This window comes from Struthio camelus, chromosome 3 (genome assembly GCF_040807025.1).
Source record: "Struthio camelus isolate bStrCam1 chromosome 3, bStrCam1.hap1, whole genome shotgun sequence".
Lineage (NCBI taxonomy): Eukaryota > Metazoa > Chordata > Aves > Struthioniformes > Struthionidae > Struthio > Struthio camelus.
Window position 1 is genome coordinate 112,508,897 of NC_090944.1, and position 20,848 is coordinate 112,529,744.

At 46.0% G+C, this 20,848-nt stretch overlaps 1 protein-coding gene across 1 annotated transcript in view; it reads right to left on the reverse strand.

Annotated features, from left to right (window-relative positions):
- The window catches only part of PKDCC (protein kinase domain containing, cytoplasmic), a 41,740-nt gene extending 21,152 nt beyond the window's left edge, over nucleotides 1–20,588 (reverse strand). The window contains exons 1-3 of the mRNA XM_068939713.1: nucleotides 19,923–20,588; nucleotides 5,653–5,775; nucleotides 2,181–2,452 (exon numbers count right to left, since the gene is read on the reverse strand). Of these exons, the coding sequence (XP_068795814.1) occupies nucleotides 2,181–2,452; nucleotides 5,653–5,775; nucleotides 19,923–20,531 (1,004 nt within the window). The 5' untranslated portion in view covers nucleotides 20,532–20,588. The remainder of the gene's footprint in view (nucleotides 1–2,180; nucleotides 2,453–5,652; nucleotides 5,776–19,922) is intronic.
- Between the last annotated feature and the right edge of the window lie 260 nt (nucleotides 20,589–20,848).

The following is a 20,848-nucleotide window of genomic DNA, read 5'->3' on the forward strand; positions in this document are numbered from 1 at the left end:
TCTCGTTTCTTTTTTATCCGCAGAGAACTAGCTGATCTTAATTTAAGAATTGTCAGTGATGGGAAATTCATCTCAGCCATTGGTTAACAATTCAAAATATTAATTATCCTTACTTTCAAAACTGTTAAGTGCTTTTAAGAACGTTCCTCCAAACAGTTGGAGGAAAACTCACACAGATGTGTTTGTGATAGAAGGTAACTATTTGAAAATTAAAGTGCACCACCAGCTCTTGCATAGCAGAGGGTTTTTTTTTAAAATGTTTTCCCTCCTTTAATTATTTACCTCATAAAGAAACGAGCCAGATAGCATAATTATCTTTTCAAGGCCAGGGCCTGCTATATTTTAAAATTACAAGGGATTTATGCAGTTGTTTGATATAGTGCTCCTTTTGACTTCTAGCTAACAGCACTAGTAACCCTTTGCTGAGCATGGGGACAGCAGTACTGTTAATTTCTAACCATATGGCGACAGAGCGCATGAAAATGTGAAATTCAGGAGTCTACATCTAATGAACTGAACTAAAACCTTCCTAGACAAGCGCACGGAGATTGCTGCTAATGCTTCATCATGGATGGTTGCAGCCTGCTGTAGTATGACTCTGCTACCAAACAAAGGCCCACCGCCACCATCACATTAAGCAAAAACGGGGGCTGAAAACACTGGGATACCGCATGTGTTACACCCTGGCGGGCGGTTCAAAGGAAGTGTTAAGAACTAGAATAGAAACAGACTGCTTCCTTCAGCGAGAGCGGCAACCTGCCCACCACACTGCAGACAAATCCCTAGATTGGACGGAGATATATGGATGCCAATTAAAGGTTTCTTAGCCAGACCAGTAAAATGGTTATAACGAAAAGCTAGCTAGCTAAGCAGGATCTTTAATCCAAGCAAATGGAAATGGAAAATTTCACAGGACACACTAATAACTGCGCTGCGCAAATGCATATGGTTGTCATGTGGCGCAACCCACTTCAGTGTGGTCAGCTAATGCAACACACATGCTGGCGAGCGCCCTGGGACCGAAGCAGAAGACTCTCTCTGGAGAAGATTCTCCTCGCTGTGGTCTGGCAGGGAGTGAATGGCATGATACTTGAAAGGGAAGTCTAAGGAATGAGCGCACCATTATGGTATTGCTTTGAGATCCTCCACCATCGTATCTGGATCAGACACCATGGCCGTCTGTCTCGGCAGCGCCCTTCAGCACGAAGCCGCGGCAGTGCTCGGAGCCCGGCATTAAGAATCAATTACTGATAAAGCTCCCCCAGGCTCCAGTTGCAGCCCTAAGGGGAGCACGATCAAAGTTAGGGAAGAGCCCAGACCACAAACACAAAGTCATCGCTCCAAAAAAACTCAGCTGCAAATCTGGGGAAGCCCTTAAAATAAAATTCAGAAGACGGACGTTTCAGCTGAACGCTTTCTTCAAAGTTTCTGACCGAACGGGCGATCGTCACCCACGTACCCCCACTTCTGGAGCACAGCACCGCCATAAAGCTGGAGTGGGAGCAGCACGGGAAGTGAGTAATCAACCGCGTCCCCACGCAGACACCGGGGCTGCAGGAGGAGGGAAGGAATGCAAACGGAGCCCCCTCTTGCTTCAGAAAGCTTGGCATCACGCCCCAGATCATCCGCAACTGGCGTCTGAGCGCTGCAACAGGGTCAGCGCTCTCGGCTGTGCCGCGGCTGAGCCAGGGAGCGTTTTTCGTCGGAGCGAAGGCAGGCGCAGGAGAGGCAGGAGCATCGTGCCGGAGCACGCAAGAAAAGCTGAACGCTAACTCTGCCTCTGAGGCCAGCTCGCCTCTTGGCTGGTGAGAAAAGAAGGGTGAAAACCCTTATGAATTTACACCACAGAAGAGTTGTTAAGAACTGTCTCGCTGCAGAGCTAATGGGCCTCCATTTTCACAAGGCCTCAGTTTTACTCTTATGAAACATTTTACTTGTACGACTGATGCATGTAAAACTAGACTAACTCAGTGAATCACACTCAAAGTATGCAAAATATTTCCAAAATTAAAAATGCTACATTAAAGTATTTTCACATATGAAACAATTATTCATGGCTTAACTTATTCTTGGATAACAGATCCGAGCTAATATGTGCTCACTGGTCTAAATAACTGTAAATGATAATGCAGAATTTTTGCCCATTTTAAATTCTCTTTTACGTTATACTGATCAGGTACCTGTAGGCATTGTAGAGATTCCTCTTCTCATTCATGTTTTGACAACGTCCCTCAACGGAACAAGGAAGAGTGAAATTTCGTGCTGGGAATTCCATAAAACAGTCACTATTACTGGTACAAGAACTTTCTTCGATACTGGCATCATCTAGATCTGTCACTTTCAATTCCCCATCTACAATCACAAATTGTCGAGGGCGAAAATCCAGTAATGTCACAGAGCCAAGAGGAGAGTGAGCCAAATAATGCAAAAGCCGAACTAAGCTGAGACATATCTGAAATATAAAAACATGGGTTCCTTGTGTTATTTTCTTAGTACAGAGCGCATGAATTAACCCACTTTAATTGTAGATATACTCATAACTGTATGACTAAATATAAGCATTGTAACTTATCTCCAAAACGGAATGTTGCATCCAAGGTATTTTTCAGAGGATTAACATAGTTGATTGTAATAACCCTTAGAGACTTGAAACCAAAATAAGCTTCTTTACCAGTGTTTTCCCACACTATTCTTGAAGCATGGCCCATTGTTGCTATTCTTACTTTTAATAGAAATAAAAGCATTTACTTTTAATAACACATTACATACAGGCCTTGATCATGCAGTCTAAGATTCTGTTCTTTTACAAGCTCAAGGTCTGGGATTTTTGGCTTCAACACCCTGCTCCTATAACTGGAGTGTGAATAATAGAAGCTGTCTGTATTGTCTCTTTATTGATCACACCTTTTGATTGCTTCTATAATTGTTTTCCACTGGTTCCTCTTATGTCTGCCTTTTTCCAGGGGAGAAGAAAGCATATATACTGAAAGCGTGGTTCGGTAGGTCCTCTGACCCGCCTGTAACTCTTCACTGCGCATCAGCGAAAGCGTGTATGTCTGTCTACCTAGGTGGACCCTTATATGCCCAGGGGATGCCCACTTCCAGGCTGGGGTAGGAACTCTGCGCTGACCCTGCACTTTTCAATTGCAAGCTGGAAACTTGAGAAATTATAAGACATCAAACTCGTTAAACGTTGAACTCAGTCCCCTTACCCAAGTACTGTTTCCAATTCATGCATTCCTCTAAAATCAAGTATGTAATGCACTAATACAAAACTAACAGTAATAAGAACACAGTTAATTACTGGAATTTTTACTCTATAAATTCAATTAACAGCACTCTTTATTCAGTCTAGCAAGCTTTTTATTTTGTATATATAATCTTTGGTTTTTGGTAAAATATGCTGTTAAGGCCACATGTATTACAGAAGTCAAATCAAAATTCAATCTCAGGACAGAAACGGTATACTCAGGGGGGCGCCTAAACGCACACTTCAGAAGACAGCAGAGGCTGAGCTCGTCTGAAGTTCTACCTCACGGACGGTGTGTCTGTAGGACATCAGGACTATCGGACACCTCTATCATCATCTCCCTGCCTGACCAGGCTAGAACATTTTTACTCTACTTAAATGATACCAAAAGTCTCTGTGGAGATACCAGTAGGTACAAAGGCACACAAGCACAGTTATGGGATGGCAGATATGATGGCGCTCTCCTCCCTCTGGAAGCACACAGAATTCTTGCCTGTGCTGTCCCACAATACAGCGCGCTGCATATAAAAGGCGTATCATGCTGCTGGGGAAATGCAAGCAGATTAAAATGAAGCATTTCAAAGCAGATTAAAATGAAGCATTTCAAAAATATATTTTTTCTATGGGTCACAAGTGCATCGCTGAACTGTACCAGGACAGGGTAGTGCACTGACAAAGCTTTACTGCTTTGAACTGCTTTTTTAGCCAAAACTAACTCGCAAGCTACATAGGCCAACAAAACCCAGAATTTTGTTTGAATAAAAATACAAGCTGTCCTCTGAAATTATTGCCTTTTCCCAAACGCCAACAAGATCCTGCTCCTGCACTGGCAACCTCTGTGACCAAGCGGAGCCCCCGTGGCCTGGAGCCATGGATGGCGGGAATGAAAATATCCCCGTAGGACAAGCTGTGAGCACACCGACGAAGGCTTTGCTCTGTATCGCGCACCTCCACTGAGCGGCCAGGTGCTGGCCTGGGGAGAACGCTTACTTCAGAGCCCTTCGACACAAGGAAACCGTCTGCAGGAATAAAGCTAGGCATATGTTTTCAGACTGGGCCACGAACAAGTCTCTTGTGTCAAGAAGACGGGATTTTATTTTCTCTCTTTCATTAAAAGTTTCATTACAGTAGTCTCAGGAATGTGTCATTCGTCATTACAGCTCTGCGAATCAGCTCAGTGTCAGCAGGGTAATTCCCCTTCATCTCCCTTCGCACCTGCTCTCTCAGAAACATGCTGAGGGGAAACTTCCCAATTTACCACCCATAATCTAATATACCTGTTTGGACGTACTTTGTCCATAGTTGCCGTCACAATCCAGTACCGCGCTGCACGGGTGAGAAGTGACAAAGGCAGGAAGTATATTTAGGGAGCTGTGGCAGGTACCTCGACCACTTATTAAGAGCATAGCTCGTTTGGGAAAAGGGAGCTGAAGTTTAGCTCAGGGAACATGCTCGCTCCATCTGCGTTAGTAAAACAAACTGGGCCAGGGAACATTCCTGGGCACAGAAACGTTATCTCAGGCAGCGTGGTTAGCGCAGTGCCTGGCCTGGGTTTGACCCGGACCAAGCAGAGCTCTCCCAAACAACTGCCAGACGTGACTCAGGAGGCAGCGGGGCCAAGGGACTGTCTCCAAGAGGCATTTTGCATTTAGTCACTCTGCTTTTGGAGAGTACGAGAATTTAATCGTACAGACGTGGGCTGTGCCATGCCTGTTCGTCTCCAAGAACGGTCAGGGGCACGTTTAATTTACTAGTACAGATGTAGCCGTACAGTCCAAAGTGTTTTCGATGAAGACTGCTGCTGCCTCGATATGTCTTAGGGGGTTAACCTCAGTTCACTGCACGTCTCAATATACACAGCACTGTCTTGATCAAAGCATTGCTGCAGTCTGGCTTCGTTCTGGACAAATTAAGTGTAACCTTCGTGCTCGGGCAAATTGCCATTTGTGGTGGACAAACCAGGTTTGAGAGTTGTGTACGTTTATTTTACTCTTCCCTAGTAAAAGACAAACAGAAGAGGAAGCAGTAGAAAACAATTATAAAACTAACCTATGATAATGATCAGGATAGAAATGTAACATCCTTCTATTGTTTCAATTCCAGTTGTACAGCATAATGCTCAACAATTTTGGGCCTTGACTTTTTAACAAGTATGAAACGTTTGAAGATATAATGTAAAAAGCATATAACCAGCTACACTTAGATAACTTCAACAGACAAAATAGCACATCTTAAACACTGCGTGTTAAAATTTGTTTCTAAACCAAGATGTAATCATAAGCCAGGCAAACGTTTCAGAAATGCGAATTATACAGCATAGTACATAACCTCTGCTTCATGCTTGAAGTTATTCTGTATTCACAGCTGTCTTAAAAGTCCTTTTAAAAAATGTTGTTACTTACTCGAAATCTGTCTTCCCAGGACGTCTGTAAAAGCTGAATCATCTCTAAAGGCGAGCCTAGTTCAGTGATGGTCGTCAGTGTGTCTGGGATATCGTTGCTATCCTGGTAACAATAGCCATAGAGCTGAAAAAAAATCACAGTGAGGCAATTATCAGTGTAACATATCTTGGCATGCTTTTACTTTTCTCCGTGGATGAGGTGCAAAGTAAGCATTTCTTACAAGGCTCCGAACTCTATACATTTTACAGCCTCAAAGTCTCCCCCCAATAGCTTTTGTATCCTCACATCTGAGGAGTGCTCCCTTGAAAGCCCTGAAGGAAGCTCTTAAATCAGTTAGCACAGTCTCTGTGGGCATCATACAGCACAAGGCTAGTTAAGTGGTTTCTGCATACCCCCCTGCGCAGGATATTATACTAATGGCTGTGTAAGAAAACCAGATAATATCTAAAAATATCCATGAATGCAGAAACAGAATTCTGTCAGAGGAAAATTAGCTTAGCCTATGCATTATCTGGCTAAATAAGAATCATTTTCTGCCTAAAAGACATTGCAAAAAACCTTTTAATGACATTTCCTACCAGACGACTACTTGTGCACTGGCTGGCAATATGTGGTTAAATGACATAGTAGCTTAAAAAGCAATTGGAATGCCAAAAGTTATCTTCTCCCATCCAGAAATTGTCTCTTGCTGTACCTGATGGACTTTCATTTGCAGTATCATTACAGAAGGGCAAATACTGAAAAATATTATCTGCAAACAGTTTATGCAACTTAAAAGAATTGAAATGGCAATTTGAGCCATGCTCCAGCTCCTTCTTGCATTTGCTTTCCAAGGACAGTTGAATGATCAATTTTCCCTTGCACTAATACTTGCACAAGAAGATTATTTCAAGACTGTGGAGAAGATGGCTTACTTTATATGGAATGGGACAACATTTGACACAGCTAGGGGGACAGGCTTTTGCAAACTCCTTGCCAAGCCCTGGCAGAAAGGCAGTTAAATGAGCCTGATAAGGATCTGACTGCAACTTTCCAGCTAGAACAGCATGCACAAGAAATAACGTTAAATGTAATCTCTGCCCCGAGTCCAATAAGCCTTACAGTAAAAGGCTCCATGTGAAAAAGCAATTTTTACACATGTTCTGATTCTGTTCATCTACCGCCTTCTCTGAGTAATTTGTTTGTTTGCCTCTTTGTTTCTTCTTCAAACTTCTTTCCGTTCTAAAAGGCTCTGGAAAGCTGACAAGGGCCCCCGCTAAGCTTGAGGGGACTTGGATACGGCCCTGCAGAAGTCAGGCTCATCCATACCAGAGCGAGGAGCACGGATTCACCAGGAATGCCAGGATCCCGGGTAGTGAATGCAATCAACTGACAGAGCTGGGTGAGACTGCAAACAACCACTGCAAATATATCTGCATATCAAGCGCATTCATATGACTCATGACCCTGACAGACAAAAAAAAGCAAAAAGAGCGGCTAAAGTCAGCAAATATGTGATTTGTTATGAACCACTCTGCTAGCTCTAAGTACAGTTGTCTACAGTTAAATGACAAAAAAGTGCTCCAGAAATGTAAGTGAAGTAAACAATTATTCTTTTTGGTGTAAGAACAGAGCTCTATTTCAAAAGAGCTGCTAAAACACAGATATTAAACTAAACAAAAAGAGCTAGAAGATTTTATTTTAAAACATGCCATAAAGATTTCAGCATCGATGCACAATAGAGAATTTGTGAGAGATGCAGATATGAACATCTGAAATAAGAAAACAGGCCTTTTTTTTGTTTACTGCCACAACCATGACAACAATTGCAACAGCAATAATTTATTAATCTAAAGTAATTCAGATTGGTTGTAGGGTTTGTTCCTTATCATCTGTGATACCATTTTTGTCCAGCTCATTTAACAACAGTCAAAACTGTGTGCTGCAAGCTATCTTAGAAGATCACACCAGAACAATCATTATGTTTAAACCTTGAGCAATAACAAAGAATGAAAGTAAAAGAAAATTTTAATTACAGTATACGTCTTGGGATCATGAGCTTGGTTTTGCAATTCTTACTAGACACTTGAGTTATCTTTTGTGTGGATGCAGACTAAGAAGGCAGGATCAAACTCAGCAACTCTGAAAATTCTCAGTTTTAAGTGTCTGAATCTAACATCTGTTTCTGCATTATTTGCAGAATTTGGTTCTTGTCTATAGTATGCTAACGTTATCTATTGGTAAAAAAGCCATAATGGCAATTAACAAAGAATACAGGCTGGAAAAATCATAGTATCACAATAAATGTTAATTCACAGTAACAATGAACACAAAAAGGGTATCAGTCTTCATTAGGCATTCTCAACATTTGTGAAAACTACTCTAGGAACAGAAATAAGGAAGACAAATGGCAGTCATACATTTATTTGACTGTAAAAGCATGATACATAGGTATCCATACACACAAAATATCGAGAAAGTAGTCTCATTATCTATTTATGCGGATATTAACACATCAGTAGAAATGAATTACAGTATATTTGTATGTATTCTATCTCAATGATTGAATTCTAATAGTTTTAACAATGACTTAGATTTGTTCTCAGGGAGATGGCACTTTGCTTGTAAGTAATTCATTTCAGCATTCAACTGTACCTTCGCAAAAGCCTTCACTGCCGGAGTATCCATGTCTTTGGTGCATGTTTTACTATATAAGAGCCCACTTAGTCACTTCAGTCATTGCAGAAGCTTAAAGGACCTGATCCAGTTTTGGTTTCATATTAAATTGCTCTTTATTCCCATAAGAAAAAAATTTTTGCACAAGTATGGCTGAATTTAATCAATCTTACAAACTAAAAACGTAGTGCTGCGGAAGTTAGTACATGTCTAACTCAAAAAATATATAATCTGAGTTCTTTATTGCTTTTACTTAAGTGAAACCTCTCCAGATGTAGTGTCATTACATAATTATATAGAGTTATAGAAGCACAAGTTTGAAATGTAAGGATTTATTGGGCTGCATTTATACTTTTGTAAATGAAGTCCTGAGACTAAATGCAAAAATGCACATGTAATTACATGGCCATATGTGTATGTACAATTACCATGATTACAAACTGGGCATGTCCCACAGCCAATTAAGCATCTAAAAAGGTTACATCCATCCCCTCCTGATGAACCACCACCCAGAATACAGATGTTACAAAATATGGAATATATATAGTTGCACCAATTACCAGAATGGTAATTCTTAGGCCTTTTGTTTGAGAAGCTGATTTATTAGATAGATACAACAAGTAGCAAAGTGTTACCCAAAATACTTTTTCCCTTTTTGTTTTTTTCCAATACGTTTTTAAGGTCTGAAATGAGAAAAATGGTCTGTATTCCCAGACAGTGAAGTAAGAAACAGATATCTGGACGCACGTGGGGAAAATGAATGGGATCAAAAGATGGTCCCAAATATCTCCACTCTCTGAAATTGTTAGGATGGACATCTTTTCAGTATCACAAAGCTACATTTTAGATATATTCGAGAGTGATGGTTTTCATACGCTTTTTCAGCATGGTTTCAATTAAATGAATGGAAAGAAATACAATCCCACGTCTTTTTTGATATCTCACGGCACTGCATTTAAATACAAATACATTGCCACCAATATATTTTTGCGTAAGATCTAATAGCAAACAGTCACAATATTGGGATGCCTTTCCTTCTGTTTAGAAAAACGTAAGCCAGATATGAAATGTTTAACTGTTCGCACATTGTGTGCCGTAATCCATTTAAAGTAGTCCTGTTTACTGAATTCTTCAGCAACTGTTTGGATTTTCTCAGTCGCAAAGGCTCTCTCCTGCATTATTCTTTATGCACCAAAAACTCCCACTGACTTCAATGGTTTTAGGCACCCTGGGCATTCAGGATCAGCCCCTGAGAAAGTTATATTCCTTTTTAGGAATCGGTGTCGGTACAACCCGTCAGTTCACGTCCCTTTACAATTCCCTTCTACTACAAATTATAGAGACAGAGGTGCCCCTTTCAGACAAGCTGGGGGGGGAAGGGGGAAAGCAGAGGTCAGGCTCCACACAAAAGCTGACAAGCGTACTGAATAAAAACACAAAATAAAGGAGCTTATTAAGCTGTCATCAGCAGGGTAAGTATATGCAAACAACAGACCCTCCTGCATTAAGCGTGGGCACCCTCGCTGGATTTTCAGAAAAATAAACGTCAAGGCAGAGCCTCAGCCAAAGCGTTACATTTCATTTAGAGAAGCTGCTCAGTCGGGATGGACACGCTCGACAACCCTCCCCAGCAAGGACCCCAGGCTCGTCCTGCTTTCGCCCCGGTGCGGGTCTGCAGCAGCGGCACTGCCCCAGGGGCTGGGCTTCCCCAGCCACCATGCAGAAAACTGGCAGGATTCGCCTGAAACAATCATGTGATTTCTCTAAAAACTGTAATAGGTTTTCAATCTTTTTCTTTGCCTTGCTACTTTTTAGCTCTTAGCATTGGCATTTTGTTTTTAGGTTTTCTCCACAATCACAAAAGCTACGTAAATTTCTGCTTTTTTTTTTTTTTTTTTTCCTTCAATGAACATGAGATTCTCCTGATTCCGGGCACTGGAACTTCAAGAACACTGTTCCCAGCAGTAACATAAGTGACAATTCAACTGTACTACACCACAAGGAAACTCAAGAGACCTAATTCTCTTCTCCTGCAATTTGGACTTGCCCAGACTTACCGTAGTAAGGCACTAACTTTGGCCCACAATAGAAAAGTGCAATTAAAAAAAAAAGTCTCACTTTTAGGACTCGCAACAGTAGTCAACACTCACCACAATCTTTATTTTCAAAAAAACATGGGCACAAGGTTACCTAATCAAACTGGTTATGGCAAGATTATACTCCCTAGTGGCCTGGGGCCCAGGGGAAATCAAAAGCTCCCACTAACACTGGTAGCCATTTAACGAACCATTTGCATGAGCTGCTGCATGTTAAAACCAGAAAAGCCCGTTTTAGAAGGTCCTGCTATTTGATTGATATCCAATTGATCATAAACCTTTCTGTGCAACCAATCCATGGATTCACCTCTCTTTCCTGGAGCACTGGGCCAGTCTCTGCAAGAGCAAGACACATGAACACGCAGCACGGCCTGATACAGCTATGATTTACCAATAAAGGATGCGAGACATTTATGTCACCCTAAAATCTTTTCATGTCTCAGGTTTTAAACACTTCCTTCCGTTGCTGAGCGTGTGTATGCGTGTGTGCATGTGTGTGTATATATATAGGTATATATATGTGTATGTATGTCTCTATCTATCTATATCTTTGCCACTCCTGCTCAGCCCATGCCTTTCCCTGGAAAAAGATTTAAGCTCCCTGAAAGGCCTGAACTTTATTATAAAGATCAGTCTGAAGCCAGCCTTCCTGCTACAGGATATATACAGCTGGTGCCTGAGAAGTGAACTAATCTTCCTCGCTGACATCAAGTGATCAAGTCCTGCCAAGCGCTGAGCTTCTTTGGAAAAGCCCAGCACGCAGAGAGTGTCCAGCACAACTCAGGACTTTTTAAGGCTAGGACCACAGCTGTATGCTGAATGCAGCGAGGCAGAATTTCTTCTGCTGCTGAATACTGAAACTAGGTAGGTAATTTAAATATTAAACTCTAAATTCACATCTCTGCCTAGGCTTTTATTTATAAATATATTAACAGCACTGCATTTTAGAAGGGTTAAAATGTACCAGAATGTCATACCTGGTACTGTTACTAACCATGGGATTCAAGTACATTAATATAAAAATTGGAATGTGTTATTTAGAAAGACACACGTATGTATATCTAACCATATCTACAGGTATATTCACAGACGTCCATAGATATCTCCATATATTTTATATGTGTGTATATACATCCATATATACCTGCTGGTCTGATATACATTATGCTGGCTATAATCTTATGATTTAGTAACGTTATCTGCCTTTCACTCTCCCTGCTTTCCTTATACTCTGAAGTGGAAAATTCTTGTACTAAAAACATTTACAGCACTTTGAATTTGCATTGCACTGCATAAGCTCAAGGCCCAACCCTGCAAATATTTAGTCACACAAGTAGTCTCCTCTTGTAAAGTGTTCAGCGAAGACAAATAGATCACTCATACACCCATGATTTCAATGGCATTGCACTGGTCTCACTGGAGGCACAGTTCATTATCTTGTAAATAACCAGATCAAAATCCACCCTGACCTCCATCCACAGCGACTGCACTCAGCTCCATCTCATGAGAAGTTTAACCCTTAATTATGACATTATTTTGCTTGACAAACTCTCAAATAATCTCTATGTGTGTTATGTTCTGAAAAGGTAAACTTGCTGGAATGTTCATTAAACACGTCTGTATATAATTTCCTTTGTTAGGTATCTGAGTCATAGTCGCTGCGTAGTTTATCATTAAAATGAACTTGGGGTCTATCTGCAGCTATACGGTTCAAGAAAAAGCAGCTGTTTCCACGATATATTTTCCCAAATTTGGCCTGAAATAATACAGAACATTCATGTTTGGTGCCCACTACCTAAATTGAGTGGTTCAGCTGAGCCTGACGAAAAACAACTCCTTTAAAATTAGTCTAGAATCAATATTAGTATTAGCGTACTGCCTGTGAGAACTAGTTCTTGGCAAGTCTTTCACGGCCAACACAGAAAAGAGAAATTGCAAGGGGAGTTAGATGCCACAGGGCACCCATCCGAATAGCCAGGTGACTATATTACTGTAAAAACCCACATAAAAGACCTTTAAAAAAATCTAGCTTGCATATCTGACACAGGTGCCTTACCAACAAGAGCTGCGACGCCTCCAGACATGGGGCCAGCTCATGCCTAAGTCTATCCACGCTCTCAGCCGCCGCGTGGGCAAACAGCAAGAGGAGCAGAGGCAGCGGCTGAGCCAGGCCAGCGCCCCTGGCCGGGAGCTCACCTCTCTGCATCTGCTCTTGCCATCCAGCACAGCCTCGACGGCTTTCCTGAACAGCGAGTGTAGCCAGAAGCTAGAGCAAGTCTAAAAGGACCCTGATGATTTGTCAAAGCTGGGTCAGCATGCGGCTGAACTGATCCATTGCAACGGTAGGGCACGTGCTAAGAGGGGCGCTCGCAGTCCAGGTCCCTTGACATGGGGCAGCTACACCAACTGCAGGTGAGAGCTGTCGGGAAACGCTGGGACTGGGCTGGAAGAGCTGCCAGGGCCGGCAGAACAGGCCCTTCAGTCAGGCGCATGAATAAGCCGCATTTTCGCCAGCCCAGTGGAGGGAAACCCACCAAATCGGGGCACAATAGGTCTCCTGAGAACACACAGGGACAAGCATAGACCCCAAAACCAAGAAAACCTGAGCCGTACCTTAGCTCTGACAGACTCCATGTGCAGCCTTGAGCAAGTTATTATACCTCCTACATCTTACACTCTCTATCTATACTTAAAAAGGAACTTGAACACTTACAACTTACTTTGCTACTCCGTTTGGGGGTAATAAACTCTAAATAGCACGTGCTCTCTCTTGCAATTCCCAAGCTGTTACCTGGGTCAAAACTAGCTTCCTGGCCACGTACTCGCCAAACGGAGAGGCTCTGCTCACTCATTGTCGCTCCTCCGAGGGAGGCAAGCAGCACAGGAGAACTGGATCACATTAACAGCATCCGGCGGTGACCGGTGGCCTCCCTGAACTGCTGTGCAGAAGGAAGAAGGCTGGGCTGCCACGAAAGGGAGCCAGGTGAGGTTGCAAGTCATCAGCTCCCATAAAGGAGGCAGAAATTCAAACCAGAGTCTTTTGAAGTGATTTACATGGCACATAAAACAAAGAAGCAATGGCAGAAATCATTCAGCAAGCGATGGGGATTAGTTTGATGAACAAGATTTTTGAACGTGAGTAAGGAGGATGTCCCTTTTAACTAATTTGATGGCATGTTCTTGCTTTATGGAAATCTCTTCTTGCCAGCTGCTCCGCAAGTTGAATACCCTCTGCTATCCCATGCAATTCAATGGGGAAAAATGCTATTTGGTGACTTCAGAGTCAAGACGTGCAGCTTGTCTTACAGTGACATGTACAGTTAGAGTTGGTTTGCAATTGTATGAGCTCTGTGCTTCCAACAGCTCTGGAGCTCTTGTTAACAGATCCTTTCTTCACTCTCAAAAGTGCAGGATAACATCTGGGCCTTTTGGGAAGCACTCTTGCAATAAAGAAGCACTTTGTGTAATTCTTCTTTCCTCGCCAAACCGCATCTGTCTGCTCTCCCTGCCCTTCTCCACTCCACCCCTCGCTCCTTGGGGCTGTGGGGACATATGCTAGCAAAGCTAGCTGTCTCCACTGAGTCATCAGTAGGTGGCACTGCCTGCTTTTCTCTCTTCCACCCACACTGACGTCCAGGGCTGCCAACCTAAATTCAACCAACACCAACAAATTCAAAAATCACCTAAGTGACTTAGAAGCCTTGTCTCCTTGAAGGTAGCGTCAATTAGTGTACTGGGGCAGCTGAGACAGAGGCACAGCTCCGTTTGCGCTCTCTGGGCAGCGGACATGACCATTTCACCAGATGAACGAGGTGGAGAGTGAGAGGTGGGAGCTCCTCCAGCCACCCCACCAGCTTTTGGCAGACTCATCCGCCTGGGGCCCGAAGCTCGTCTGATCCTAACGCCAGTTAAACAGATGGTGTCAGCCTGGTCTTGCACTGTGTGAGGTGGCCGCAATCATCTCGGTTCAACCAAGGGCAGTTAAACTGAGCTATTTAAAATATCTGTTAGAAAATATTCCCTGTCTAAAAAGACCTTCACACTTAAAACAATCCACTACTGACGACCGCACACGGAGAACACAGTAAGACCCCAGCCCGCCTCTTGGAAAGTGGATTCTAAGTACTTAATTTTGAAAGGTACGCCCTAAAATAACCACAGACATGTGCCGCCCCATCCAAAATTCGGAATGACAATTTCCCCATGTCGTCACCCACGACCTTGCATCTGTAGTCAGGCCATTCTTCTCAGGCCAGCATTTTCCAAAATTTTAAATGGTTAAATCGAGGGCCTGGTTTGTTGGTCAGCACCCGGTGCCATTGCCACCACAAAGGGGGTGCAATCCCTCAGCCTCTGCCCCAGAGGCATCCCCACCCACTGCAGCGGAGAAGAGACCCCCGAGTAACTGTTTCCACCACCACCTGATCTCGCTTTCTCCTGCTTTCTGTGAAAACTGCAATGAATTACTGCAAGAAGGACAGTGACAGACCAGACCTCCAAGCATCCATAGATTTTCTGTGCTGATGCCTTTGCACTGGAAATTAACTGCAAATTGTTTTTTTTTAATACTTGGAAAGACTGTCTATTTCCACATGGAATAAGTAAACTGTATCCAAAGCTTTACTGTTTTAATTCTCACATTAAAAATAAAATTGTGCCCTTTCCAGCTGGCTATGCCTATGCATAGGGAAATCATTCATGGTAAAATGTTCCTCAACTATTTTCATTATCAAATGTAAAAAGAAAATCATATTTAAAAACATGTTAGCTGGTTGTAATAACCAATAGCATAATCAACCAGCACATCTTAAGTACTACTGAACTTGTCAACAGCAAGTGGCATATTATTTTAATCGTACTTTAGTCAATGAATTTTCTAAGTGATATTCTCACTGTAATCATGACCATTTAAAATAAATCAGTAAAAAACCCACTAGTGCTAACTGGATCAATTCATATAAAAACTGCTTTGACGTCATAACTTAGATGGTGACTTTTTCAGTGTTGATGCTATTTCAGCAGTTTGCTTTAACCTTAAACTAAAACTAAATAAGCCAAATGAAATGGCCTTGTCTACACAGTCAGCAAACCACTGGTTATGTTACCAGCTGTTGTCTTCCACTGCCTTCAGGAAAAGCCAACACTTTTAGCTGAGCTTTTGTGTTTGTTTCGAAGGAAGTGGTATCTCCTTCTTAAACGAATCATTGTGAACTCATGCTAGAAGTGCTGATAAATATCTGCCACAGAAATAAGCTTGCACTTCTCCAAACGTATGCCAGTCTCAAACTTCCCTCCCCTTCCCGCCAGCTTCGGCAATGTCAAGGAAGAGAACTGCTTACGTCCAGGAATGGCAGCACCCTTAAGGCTGACACGCCAGGGCTGTCATTACTTTATAACAGTAAATCAAACGTCGCCGATGTGTCTTTACAATTGTGCTCATTGTTTGAAATTAACTGCAAGTGGTTTGATTTTCTTTTCTTCCTCAAATAGGGCAGGGAGGAATTAAAGCACACTTAAATCATCTTCCTCACTCAATGCATGGAAAGGCAGGATTCAGACAAGAGTAGTTGAACTTTGCAAGGAAAGAAAGCATCGCACGGAGGGAAAGGAAGAGATCAACTACCGCATTTGAGACAGAGTGCCTGCAAAGCAATTAGCGGGCTGCTAAATCCTCAGTCACAATAAATCAGTGACCCAGGTCCCCCTCTTCCGCAATGCCCTTCATTATAAAATCGACTTTAATGAACTACTCCTCTCTTCCCCACTCCAAAGCAAATACTTTTCCCCTGCAGTCTGCACCTGCCCTTCCCAGCGGCAGCCGCACCAGGGAGCCTCAGGCAGCCTCGCGAGCTGCAGCGGGGCTGGGGGCTGCCGGAGGCAGGGGGCAATGCCCCAGCTCACACACTCTGGCAGGCATGCAAGCGTTCCTAGTGAAGGGCAGGACACGTAAATAAAAATACGAAAGCAAGCTGCCTTTGCATCAATGTTGGCTAATGCAAAAACACTCTCTCTCTTGCCAGTTTTCCACGTTTCTTTTGATAGACTTGATTCAGCACATCTGCTGGAGCTGACACATCTGGCTCCTTCCAGAGGTGGAGGGCACAGTGGATATGTCAGCATGTTGTCTGAAGGCCGGGGTACATTCTGGAAAGAGCTCTTTTCCCCTCTATCATATATTGTACAATAATCAAGTATTTTAAAAGGATGCCTAAGAAAAAAAAAAAAAGCTGATTTTGACAAGAGACAGGCCAGAATGGGAACTGCTGAGACAGTAAAGAACAAGTCTGTTATCTTACAAACTACACTTCAGGCTGTCAGCTGCCAGAGATTTACAGGAAAATCCCCTTTCCTTGGACAGAACCTACACGAAAGGATAACTTTATTTCCACCAAAAGAAACCCATAAATATATTCACCCTGAATAGCCCTTGGCCCAGGCCGGGGGAGGCGTGCGCCGGGGAGGCAGCGTGCTGCGGCTGCCCCCGGGGGGGGGGGGTGGCCCCTGCGGCCGCAGCCAACACGCTCCCGCTTCCCGGAGGCCCGTGGAGCGGAGGCGAAGGCACCCGGCAGGCAGGGTCACGCCTGCCCATCCCGCCTGCTACGATGCTGTCACCGCCTCGCTAAATCCTGGGGGAAAGGCAGCGGCTGCAGCGGCCGCACCGGGGCAGGGGACGGGGGGGGGGGACGGGCGGGGAGGGGGCGACACGTCCTCTGCAGACTGCTCCTGGCAGCAGGTCCCGTGTCGGTGTGTTGGACCCGGCCAGGCAGTCCCACCGGCACTGAAGCTGCCGTTTCTGTGCCAGAGTTAGGAAAAAGACGAGGAGCGGACGCAGAAAACCTCCTGGCGTTTTATTGCCCGATAGATGGTGTGCAGTGAACGTGGCATGTGCGAGCAGCGTGGGTCCCATCACTCCGATTAAAACTGAAGCTTCTGTCAAATGCCAGCAGAGAGGGGAGGAGATGTTTGTTTTTGAACCCATTTCCTCTCCCTTGACTGCAAGCCCTGGACAGTGATTGCTAAGCCCAGAGAGGCCCCTGGCCTGGCTTCCACTGAGAACAAGGAGAACATCACTCTTGAGGTGCAAGATCCTGTCCCCTCTGAGATTTTAACAGAGACATCATCAGGAAATTTTAAGTTGCTTGTTGGTCCCCGTTTTATGTATCCATTTTACGACTCCAGTATGACATTAAAGACCTATTCCTGGCCCATAAGGCTCCTCCGACTCTGACTAGATAAAGCCTGTCAGGTTGATTTTTATAGTCTCCTTTCAAGGTAATGTCTTATCAAACATTTAGTCCTCACTCACACCGCCGTAACCTTGCCCCATGCCTCCCTGGAATGAAATATATTAAACAGAAAGGGCAGTGATTTACGGGGACTCACAGCTCTTTTTCTGGTGCATTTCCTTTCTGATCTCAGCAAGGAAACTCTGCTAGTGTCTGATGGAGACAGAGGAGAGACAAAAGAAAAGGCAATGACAAAATCGGAACAAAATTGAAAACATGTTTCTGATTTAAGTGTAATCTATTTTTAAATTGGGTGGCATGTAAATATGAAGCCCTAATTAACACGAGGGATTTTTACACATTAGAACATTTTCCCAGCACAGAGGCTGGGCGTGTTTCTGCTCACTGGCGCTTATGGAAGCGTCTGCTCATGTTCGAGCTGTTTGCTGCCGTCCAGGCCCTCCACGCTGCGACTACTCACAAAGGGACACTTGACGTCCTGACTTGGTTTGCCCATTCTCGAGCCCACCTCACATCCAGAAACAGAGCAATGAATTAATCTGCAGCTCCTCTAGACTGATACAGAAAAAGCATTGCTCCTAGGTGGCTTTAGAAATACAGTGTCTCCTCGTGCCAGCCCAATCTGGAGGGTCCTTGGCACATAAATGCCCTACAGAGATAGCTGCTGTAGCCCTTTCCACAGATCATGCAGCCCAGGAGCTTGGCTTCCATTTTGTTGGAAGGACAAACTAGTTACAAATTAATCTTTCCCTAGGAAAAAAAAAAAAAAAAACTAAACCCAAGCAATACCTGGGAGAAACACAGCATGACCACTAGTGCCTACTAAAATGACCTACGACTTTAGAAACACAGACATCAAGCTCATTTTTGCCAACTTGCTTCGCTTGCCACTGAACAAGAACAATAATCCTGGAAAAAATCCCCCCAGTATTTACAACTGTAGGCTGCTTTTCCTGCTGTCACCTCAATCAGTAATCATGGCTGCACTACAGTCACAGCAACCTAACTTGGTTTTCCAAAAAGAATCCATTCTAGCAACAGCAGAGCAAGTAAAATCCTTAACAGAAGCACCTCTTCTGGTAGTTTGCTAAATGTTGTTCTTCGTATGTATTACAGTTAGACCTGGCACCACAGAGAGAATACTAGGGAAACAGGAAGGAAGGAAGGAACTTTAATATCTACTTTATTGGCGTAGATAAGCCATGACTACTCTGTCTTTGCACAGCATATGACGCTCGAGAGCTCCGATCGTTTGGGCCCAAAGTTTTAGTGGGGGAGCTGGTACTCTTTCTGCTGCTGAGGAAGAAACACAGAACTTCTCGACTCGGTTCAATAAGCACCTACTGTGAGCCCGTCTGGTCTAGAGTTCATTTTTTATTCTACTGCAACGTTCGTGCTATGCAAAACGCAACAGGAATTTCCATGCCAGCATTTACATCCAAATGGACCCGTTGAGATTCATGCTGATGTGTAACAGTCCTACTATGCAGCCCTTCTGGCAAGTGGAGCGGCGTCGGTGTACGCAAGACCAACGCTCAGCCTGCTCCCGTCGGTTACGCCTGGTGCTCACCCATCTGGCAGGACGGCGCGTACCCGGGCACGGCGCGGTCTAAGGCGGACTGCGCCCACAGGCAGCCCCCGCAGCGCCGGGTGCCACCTCGGCCTCCTCCTCCCCTGGGGGCAGTGGCACTTAACACAGCCTGATACTTGATTCTCCACATTGGCGAAACGCTTTTTAATCTCCGAGTCCTTCCTAAGCGCCGTCTGCCACCTCCTTCCTCATCTCAATATTGCTTTTATTTACGAGGAAGAGCCATCAGGAGAAAGCTGCAAGGCGGGCGCAGCCGGAGGACACCGGCCAGGGCACTTCTGCACCCATTAGCAGAGCGCAAATGCGCCATATCCTGAACCTTTTTCCCCAGCCCTCGGTCTCCAGGCGGGGCGCGTCCCGTCGGGGTGAATCGGGCCGCGGAGGGGGACAGGCAGCACCGCGGAAGCTGCGCACCCGCAAGGCGCCCGCCCGCGCGGTCCCCTGCCTCCCCGGTGCGCACGGGGCGAGGGCGGCGGGGGGGGGGGGGATGGAGCGCCGTCCCGCCGCGCACACACGCCGACACCGCGCCGCTGCCCACGCGCGCTCGGCCCACGGCAGCGCGGGGCGCGCAGGCGGTGCCGCGGCAGGGGGTCCCGCCGCAGCCCGGGCGCGCCCGGCACCCGCACGGCGCGGCCGGCCGCGCGCTAGGGGCGCGCCCCGTCGGGGCGGGCGGGCGCGTACCTGGAGGATGTTGGCGTGCCGCAGGCGCTGCAGGAGGATCATCTCCTTGACGATCTTGTAGGCGGCCAGGCGGTAGCAGTCCCCCAGCGCGGCGAACTGCTTCACGCAGTTGGCGATGTCGTGCCCGCCGAAGTCCACCGCCTTGAGCGCCACCGCCAGCGTGCGGTTGAGCACCGCCTTGTAGACGGCTTTGGTGTAGCCCGAGCCCAAGTAGCGCACGCCGGTGACATTGCGGATGTCGCGGCAGCCCAGCAGCGGCGGCTCCAGCGAGAGGTCGGCGGTGGCGCGGGTCCGCGGCGCCGGCCGCGGCTGCTCCGCCGAGGTGCGCGGCGGCGCCAGGTCCATGAGGCGCCGCTCCCGCGGCCGCAGCGCCCGCCGTCCCGCCGCCGCGGCGCGGTGCTGCCGGTAGCGCAGCACCTCCTCGTAGCGCTCGCGGAGCTGCCGCGCCAGGGCCTCCCCCGGCGGCAGCGGCGGCGGCGGGGCGGCGGCGGCGGCGCGGGGCGGCGGCGGCGGGTGCTCGGGGCCGGGCATGAAGAGCACGTTCAGCGACGTGCCCAGGAGGAAGGCGAGGCAGCAGCCGGCTGCCGCCGCCACCTTTCTGCGCCTCATCGCCGCTTCGCTCGCCGGCTGCCCCAGCCTTTCGGTTTCCTCCTCGCTGCCCTTCCCCGGGAGTCAGGTTTGAGCCTTTTTTCCCTTCCCCCCCCCCCCCACCCCGGCGGCGGCGGCGGCGGGGCGGGCGCGCAGCCGGCTCGCACGGCGCGGCGGGGCCGGACTCACCGCCGCGGGCGGGCCCGCATGACACTTGCCTCCCCGCTTTTAAGCCCCCGCCGCACTCATCATTAGCGGCCGCGGAGGCGGGCGGGGGGGTCCCCGCGCTCGCTGCCCGCCCTGACGTCCCCTGATTGACAGCCCGGCCCTGCCAGCGG